General features: G+C 35.7%; 1 protein-coding gene across 1 annotated transcript; it reads right to left on the bottom strand.

Annotated features, from left to right (window-relative positions):
• Positions 1–716: 716 nt before the first annotated feature.
• Positions 717–5439, bottom strand: LOC111883055 (cysteine-rich receptor-like protein kinase 42). Its single transcript, XM_023879421.3, has 6 exons — positions 4357–5439; positions 2969–3082; positions 2452–2802; positions 2091–2325; positions 1501–1645; positions 717–1412 (listed from the first exon to the last, which is right to left on the bottom strand). The coding sequence occupies exons 1-6, from the start codon at positions 5192–5194 to the stop codon at positions 1032–1034; spliced, it is 2064 nt and encodes a 687-aa protein (XP_023735189.1). The 5' UTR covers positions 5195–5439; the 3' UTR covers positions 717–1031.
• Between the last annotated feature and the right edge of the window lie 3942 nt (positions 5440–9381).

Below are 9381 nucleotides of genomic sequence, written 5' to 3'. Positions count from 1 at the left end.
AACTGAACCACATAAATAATAACTAGGGTATAAGATTAGGCATTTGAATCAAATGAGACAAAAATAAGCGTCTATCATATCTAAAAGAAGATAATTTGATACAAATCATACATCATCCCAATAAATGTGAAATGGTCCATGAGATGAATCATATGTGAGCCCAATATATCATTTTCTAGAACCTAATGACATAATTTATTGCCATGTGACATCAATTCTTATTTTTGTTTTCCCATATCAATCGCTTTCATTAAACCAACAATAGTAGCATTCTTCCCTATCAAACAAAAACACATTTTAGAACCCATTTTAGACTCTAGACTAATATTTATTTTACTATATTATCTATAAAAATACAATGCTTACTTTCTACAATGTCTTCTAGAAGTTCAATATGTTGTTTTTAGTAGATAATAATGACATTTATTTAGATTCAGTAAGATTTTGACACTTTGTCTTTATTAAGGAATAAATGTTAGGGTTTTGCAATGAAAAACATTTTATTAAATGTTACAACAAATAATAAGACATAAATTTTAACATGAGGATGATAAAGATGTGCTTTGTCCAGAAACAAACCAGAAAATTTTATTAAATTCGTAATTAGATTTATAATTACATCTAGATCTCCAATTTCGACGTATGTTTTTTATTGACCCAAAAAACTATACAGGAGTAGGAGTAGTAAAACAATCAGGTCCATGACAAACACAAGCTTGGAAACTCAATTTGATATATAAAAATTTTCACCAAGCTTTTTAATAGCTTATTTTCTTAATCAAATCCACAAAAATTCACTTACAAACTACAATATAATATTAGATATTAAAAAATAATAAAAAAAAAAAAAACAAAACAAAACAAAAAAACGTGGAGCTAACTCTTGTAAAATATGCACAAAATCCCCCCTCCCCCAAAAACCCTTCACAAAGATAAACCATTCTCCATAAAAGTTATCCCTCTCCTGCCACATAGGCATGCCGACGGCAAAAGAAGCTCGATTCCTTTCAGCCTAACCCCATAAAAACAACCTAACTCGAGCTCAATTCGTCAATTCTTAAAGGCCACTCTGAGCTTGGAGCTGTGGAAGATTGTGATGTGGTGGTATACGATATCCCCAATTTAGTTAACGGGCTAGAATTCGAAGTCGAGCTACTTAGCCCTTGAGATTGAGACACCAGTGCTCGAGCGTTCAAAAATGGCGGTTGATGTGGGACTGGGATCTCCCGATCTTCGCCTTTTGTGGTCAAAAACTCCACCACTTCATCCATTGATGGCCTTAGAGTTGCAGATGCTTGTGTGCACAAAAGCCCGATTTGTAAAACTTCTAATGCCTCGTGTTCTGGGAAATCACCCTGGAGTAATGGATCGATCGCTTCTGCTACAACACCTTCTTTGTATAGCTTCCAAACCTATACAATTAACAAGCTAGTGGGTTTAACACGATGTTGATTGTTGAGTAAAAAAAGTTGAAAAATTGATCGTTTTTCGAGTCTTAACAGTTTGCAAAAGTGAACTCGATTCTTCTACGAAAGCGTTGTTTCTTTTCCCGCATGCGATTTCGAGAACTACGACTCCGAAACTAAAAACATCTGCCTTTTCTGTAAGTTGACCTCGAACGATGTATTCCGGTGCCATATAGCCTCTGAAAATAATGCAAAAATAACGTTATTCACATTTTGAATCGTTATTTCCTCCACAATAGTCTATATATAAAGGCTTATGAGAATGTGTCTGATGCGTGACACGGTATGTAAAGGCAAATGAGACTTTGTAGCTGTGGTGGAATTTTAAAGGTATATGAGTATCTAGCTTATGTGGGATAAAATGCAAATGATACTTTGTCTTAGTTGATGTGGGACTTTTAACATGAACTATTGTGATAGTTGAAAGTGTAAAAAAAAATACTATCATTTGCAAAAATGACTGAGTTTAGACCAAAAGAAAATGGGACTCTAATATGATATTACTTTTGTATTTTGATTTCCAAAATTGCTATTTTTGCAACAGTTGTTTTTCCAAGAAAAAGTATAATTTGAAATGAAAACCATAAATTGACAAATTTGAAACAAAATTGGTTAAAATCTTACAAAGTTCCAGCAATGCCAGTGGTAAGATGACTCCGATCCGCTCCGAAAGTCCTCACGAGGCCAAAATCGGCAATTTTTGCATTGAAATCTTTGTCAAGAAGAATGTTGCTACTTTTGATGTCCCGGTGGATTATTCTAACGTGACAACCTCCATGAAGATACGCTAGACCTTCGGCTGTTCCAAGAATCACACCCATCCGTTGCTTCCAGCTCAGAATCTGTAACTTATCCTTGTCTACACAAACCAAAAAAAAAAAAAAAAAAACAGGTTAAGTTGTAAAACGGATGATATGATGAAAATACAAGTGCTGTTCTGTATTTTTCCAATTAAAGTAAATAAAAAGAAAGAAATTATGTTTACCAAAGAGGAAATGATCAAGGCTCTTGTTTGGAACATACTCGTAGACCAAAAGACTTTCAGGTCCTTCGATACTACAACCCAAAAGCTTCACAAGGTTCTTGTGTTGAATTGCACTAATTAAGTTGACTTCATTAAAGAACTCATCCACCCATTGTCTTGTATTGAAAAACAACCGTTTTACAGCAACAACGTCTCCATTAGGAAGTGTTCCTTTGTATACGGATCCCGCTCCTCCTTGACCTAATTTGTTAGAAATGTCAAAGTAATTTGTTGCCTTTTCAAGTGTTTCATATTTGTATTTCAATCCCGCTTTGTTGAATGAATTCGATAGCATCCCCATGTTTTTCCGCTCTGTAAAATCAAAGTCAAGTCAATCACATATTCAACTTTTGGAGTAAATTCCAAAAAATGTTACAAGAACCCAAATAAAAAGTACCAAAATTGCTAGAGAAACTTTTTGGGACCAAAATTGCAAAAAACAGCTATACTTTTTCGGACCAATTCACAAACAATTTACCTTCTCTCCGCTTTGATATTCTTATATATGCTGTATAACCTGCAAATGATGAGATCATAAGAAAGGCAACTCCAGCCAACACAACAGCTACTTTAGCCCCTGGACTAGAAAGTCCTGAAATAGAGAACCACAAGTTAAAATTACAATCATACCCCTCTAACCATAGTCCAAAATAAAAACATTATACCCCTTGGAAATCACAAACTTTCCCTTTTCGACAACTTTTAAATTTCAGTTTTACCGATTTACCCATTTTGCAACTATCATGCGACAGAGAAAAATGTGTTTAAAAACTTCCTCCACAACCCTTTCAAACCCAAAAGTCATCTTTTGGTAAACTACAAATTATTTTGAATCATTAAATTCATTATCAAGGTTAACGTAGAAAACACCTTTACAATTAAAAACTACACCTAATAATCATTAGATTGATCAATAATCAATTTTTATTCATACTTTGATGTTTGAATGTCAAATTGGTATACCAAACACTCTAACTAAAAAAAGACACAAAAATTAGACCAAAACGATAAAGTCAACAAAATATCTTTAAGATTATCTTCCAAGTAGGTTAATCTAAAGAAACATCCAAATTCTAGTGGGATTTTAGAATAAAAAATCAAACAATAGGAAACATCATTGCACATGGAGTTTCAAAGAATAACCAGTCCAACTAATAAACCAAATTTAGAGTTTGACTTTTGGTCAATAAGATTACAAATTAAAGTTCAATTTTTTTTTTCAAGATTCGATATGGTTTGATCTACAAAGGGTAAATTTATTAAAGGGTAAAGAAATTTTAGGACAATAAATGCTTTAGAACAAAAAACCGAAGATAAGCATATCGATTTAAGGTTTCGAAGTTACAATAACTGACTTTTGACTTTGAATTTGGGATGTTGGGATCGACATCCTAAAAAGTCAGAAACAAGCGAAGCCATTATTTTTGAAAAGAGAAATTGAACAATCTAGAGAATCTTAATCAAAGACTTGAATCAACATCAACAAATGGTAATAAAATAATAATATAAAAATAAAATAGGAGCATATAATAATTCATTACGTTTATAATTTGCTTATTATATTCCTCAGAATCAACGCGAAAACCATGGAAATCTTTAAAATAATGTTATTAAAAACATCCATTAATTTCAAGAAACTATTTTGGTTCTGAGTTTGACCTTGAACCGATTACATGGTTCGGTTTATTTCAATTCAAGAATTATAACAAAAAAAAAAACATGTTTTTCGTTAAATCATGGCCAAAGAAACCAAAAATTCAACCTTAATCAAACGAAACCTTTAACAGAAATCAAATGATCTTGAATCAATAAAGAAAACACAGAAAATTAACATGATCATGTAAAGAAAGGGAACAAGTGAAATACCAGAACTACCCCCATCTGCTTGTGGATCATTGTCGTAGAACTTCTCCGTAGAATACCTAAAGTAACACCCTGCATTCATACTCCTTCCTTCTCTACTCGGCAAACAGCTCGTAGCTTCCGATTTTGCTTTATTCATACAAATCCTACACTCTTCCGTAGTCAAACTCTCCCAACACTGCGCCAATCCATAAACACCATTCAATTCCATAACCCCAAATCCACTGTTGTTCACTGCCGATTGCGTAAGATTTTCAACCAAATCCACAACACTCTGATTGAATTCCGGAAACCCACCTTTAAAATCATTCCAATTATTACTATTCGGCAAGCTCGAAGTACAGTTTTTAGTATCAGTTGCAGGATCAACAGCCTCTTGAAAAAAACTATAATTATCGTAACGAAGAAAGCATCCGTCGAGGAAAACCCGGCCGGAGGTTCCCGGAAGGCAGATGGGGAGGGCCGTACGGCTGACGGCGTAACAAACGAGACAATCGGTGCGAGAAAGATCTTCGTGGCATTGAATTAACGCGAAAAAAGGAGGTGAATTGGGATTAGTGTTGTTTGTGACAGCGAAGTTGTTATTGGAAGTGTTGAGATTGCTTGATAATCCTTCCATTGATTGTACGAATGTGGGGATGAAGCTCGCTGATGTTGCTCGGCCGGCGCCGCAGAGAGTGCCGCTGGCGCTGCTTACACGGGGATCAGAATTGACGGTGGGAAATGAAACGTTTAGGAAGAAAAGGAACAGACATGTGGGAAAACTGAGGGAGAAAAACATGGGTTTGATGTTTGATTGATGAAGATGTTGTGTTTCAGATCTTGATTTCCCGGTGGCCATGGTTTTTGTGAGGGGTGTTGATCATGTGGGTGTTTATTTGGGATGAATAATACTATAAATTGAGGAAGAAGGTGAGTAAAGTGAAAAAATAGGGAGAGAGTCAAAGGGGTAGAGACGATTTCACACGGTTTTTTTTGGTGCACTTCTTTGATTCTCTCTCTTGAGCCACCAAAGCATTCAAAATTCAGAGATGTTCAAATCAGAGACATTCTTTAGTCTTTTTACTGTATTTTTCGTTGAAAAAAGGGCGACCTTTTGTTTTCTTATATAATCACAAGGAGATTGCTATTCAATGGGGCTATTCAATTTGATCCGAATGAATTTATGACCTGATCTAAGCAAAGTGAAAAAATGACAAAATCGAAAATAAATATGTCTTGCTAGGTGAGTTGCGGTTTGTTTAATATATTTGTTGTTTAAAAAAACAAAAACAAAATCAAAAATAAATATTTGTAGATAAGGGTCTAATGTATCACTTGAAACAAGTGCATAATTTTGGTAAGTATATATTACTTGTATTTTCCCTAATTAGGACAATTAAGAGATAAGAAAATGTATATAAGCGTTCAATTGACAGTTAGTTAAATGAAGGGGTGCTAACTGTCAAAAGAGAGACTAAAAGTGAAAGATAATTTAATAAAAAATAAATAAAGACAAAATTGTAAAAATGGTCTCTGTGGTATGTATTTTTTTGGAGTTTTAGTCCAAACATCGACTTTTTTGGATCGGTGGTCCTTTTGAGGTAGTTTGCTTGTGATTTTGGTCCTTCAGTAAATTGAAAAGACTAAATTGCCCTTATTGTATTTATTTTCCATTATTCTTTTTTTCCTATAATTATTTATATATATAAAATAAAAATAAGGGCCCACATACCTCCCTCTCTCTCTCTCTCTCTCTCTCTCTCTCTCTCTCTCTCTCTCTCTCTCTCTCTCTCTCTCTCTCGGATTTCATCCTAATCTACCCAAGCGACGCCCGTTGAGCCATTTTAGCCCTAAGAGGTACGCTTTTGAAATCCCTAACTACTTGGCGCGACATTCAAGACGATTTTAGGTTTTTAATGTCACACCCCAAAACCGGAACGGCGGAAACGTTCTGGGGTGGATGACGTCATGTCAAGTATCACAACATATACAATATAGTAATCAAAGTACAACAATCATTGCATTAATGGTAATAGTTATACATGGGTTTACATTGTATGGAATCATCAAAATAATACAAAAAAAAAAAAAAAAAAAAAAAAAAAAAAAACCTAGTATAGACGCAGCTTGGCACAAAACCGTCTTCAACATAAGCTCCTGGAATGTATCTGTCTAATGTTGACCTGAGAATACAAGTTATTTGAAAAGTGAGTATCAGCATTTTTACAAGTGCTGGTGAGTTCATAAGTATTTAGTGTCATTTTATACAAATAACTTTATATAAGTAGTAATTTCCAAGTATACAGTGAAATAGGGTCCTTTCCAGAAAATCCTATATTTTCTAATTAAAAGCAGTCTTCTACTAAGACTGGTCAGAGTTATGTGGTAAAAAGTAGTTTTCCCTTAAACACTGTCGTTTTCAAAATACGGTGTTTGACTTTAAAGAAAGTAGGAGAATATCAGGGAAAATAACATATGCCTCAGCAGTGAGAGTTGCTGGCTAAGGCAAAAGGGATCATAGACTCCAGGAGAGTATCGACTGAACGACACGCCTGGTTTAGTCTAACAAAAGGAGACACAGACCCCAGACTATATCAAATGATAGATACAGCTAGCAAGGTCTAAAACAGTGAAAATAGACCCTAGACAGTATCAAATGAAAGATACAGCTAGTAAGGTCCGAAACAGTAGAGACAGACCCTAGACAGTATCAAATGAAAGATACAGCTAGTAAGGTCCAAAACAGTAGAGACGGACCCTAGACAGTATCAAATGAAAGATACAACTAGTACGATCTAAAACAGTGAACACAGTGAATACTGTGTTAAAACCCGTTACCTTAAAGCCATGAATTATAAGGTAACCCCGAGATACTTGTAACCATACTGATAAACACTAGAGAACTTGACGCCCTGCAAGCGTCGGTATGAAAATGACATTTGTCACCCCTTGGCTTGGTAGGCCGTGGACTGTAGCTAGCAGTCAAGGTGCGGGGGTGTCAATCCCGTATAGATCTATACACACAATGTCCGCTCTCCCTACAAGAGACTCTGGTTACCAACTTGACAACGGAGAAGGCCGTGTACTGAAGATGTATCTCGTGTAGTGAGATCTGATGTAAAATACTGGACTAATGATAGAGACTCACAACTGAAATGACTAATGATAACCTATATGACTATACATGTATACTTGATATATAACTAAAGATCAAACGACCTTCGGACGGATATCCGATCCCACCAGACCACATCTCAACGAAGAAAAGGAAATAGGGCGGACTAGCCTTCCTAAGTCCTCTAAACTTTATTTATATAACTATACAGGTATAGGCATACTTTTAACTAAGTGGAAGTGTTAACAAGTATAAGCGTATCCCGAAGTGGAGGCGTTATCAAGTATAAGCGTATCACGAAGTGGAGGTATTAACTAAACAGAAGTGAAGCAGTAGCATCTTAACCAAGTAGGAGTATAAAAACATGGAAGAAAACTTTGGAAAACCTTTATACATTAAGAAAATCACGACTTGGTATTCCTTTGTAAAATAAGTTTGAAAACCTTTAAAAATTCTTTGAAAACCTTTCATATCCACGTTTTGATTTTTAACTTTGATAAAACATTCAACACGAGATCAATTTAAGGAAAGCTTTGAACAAATAACGACATTTTTAGAAAACCATTTACAGTATCATACTTGGTTAAACAGTTAACAGTGCAATAAATCCTTGTGCATGTGGGTTATCAATCACATGTGATTGATATGATAACTGACATATTTAACTTGTATTCCCCCCCCCCCTATAAAAGCATGTAAAAACATTTAAAAGGTTCATTCAGGGGTATGAACTCACCTGATGTAAGTGGATCCGACGAAGGTGCCGGTTGGGTGCTCGGTGTCAAGTAAGGACTTGGACACACTTAGTGACCTATTAACATATGATAACATATTTTTACATACAATTAGTACATATAATACTAATTAAACAAGTATACGCATCCTAAAGCGCGGAAAACACTTTTGATAAAGTGCTAGGAGTGTCCCGGGTAACATCTAAGGGTGTGTATGGCTTAGGAATGGAGTTTACTCTTCAAGAGTAAACTCTATATAGAGTTCACGGCCCTGGGACTAACTCCCCATGATTTTACGGCCGTAAACTCATGGTGAGGGTGTTCTAGGATGCTTAAAGGCCTTATATCAATTGTGGAATTTTGCTAGGTCCAAATATAAAGTGTATGAATGGATTTAAGGCACCTAAATGGACCAAATGGGAGTTTACGACCCTAAACAAAGGAGTTTACGGCCGTAAGCTCCTATGGACATATTCCTTGGGTGTTTTAAGGGCTTAAATGATAGAGAATAAATCCTATGCATTTTCTAAGTCAAATGGGGAGTTTAGGGCACCATTTAACCCCTTTATAGGAGTTTACGGCCTAGGTACCCATTCATGAGGGGTTTACGGCTATGAACTCCTTATGGAGTTGTTTTAATCAAGTTTAAGGTCCCTGACTTGTTGGTAGTCGATTCTAGAATTTAATCTAAGGCTATTGAGGTGTTTAAGTGGCTTTTAAACACTCAAATATGAGTTTACTCCCCATGAAGAGGAGTTTACGGCCCAAGCATGATCTTGGGCAGTAAACTCATTTTTACTCCCCAAAATGCTAGTTCAAGGTGTTCTAAGTCCGATTCCATAAGCCTACAAGTCATATCTAAGCCTTAGGGGCAATTTGGAGGGGTTTTGGGGCTTAAAAACCCCATTAAATGGTGTTCACGGTCCAAGAGTGTTCTTGGGCCGTAAACACCTAATCTTGGCCCTATTTTATGTCTTAAACTCGAATTTGCATGTTAGATAAGCTATACAACAAGTTAGGATAGTTGGCTTACTCATTTGGGGCTCAAAACGGACGATTTTTGGCTTGAAATTAAGTTGTAGAGAGAGGGAGTGGAGAGAGTGTAAAAAGTCTCTAATGGACTCCACTCACCCTTATATAGGGGTTTGAGTTGGGGCTCAGTGGGAATCTACCCGATACTGCCATTAAACGGGTCTT

The sequence above is a fragment of the Lactuca sativa genome, chromosome 4, assembly GCF_002870075.4.
Source record: "Lactuca sativa cultivar Salinas chromosome 4, Lsat_Salinas_v11, whole genome shotgun sequence".
Taxonomy (NCBI): Eukaryota; Viridiplantae; Streptophyta; class Magnoliopsida; order Asterales; family Asteraceae; genus Lactuca; species Lactuca sativa.
Note: the sequence above shows the minus strand (reverse complement) of the source record. Positions and strands in the feature narration are given on the sequence as shown.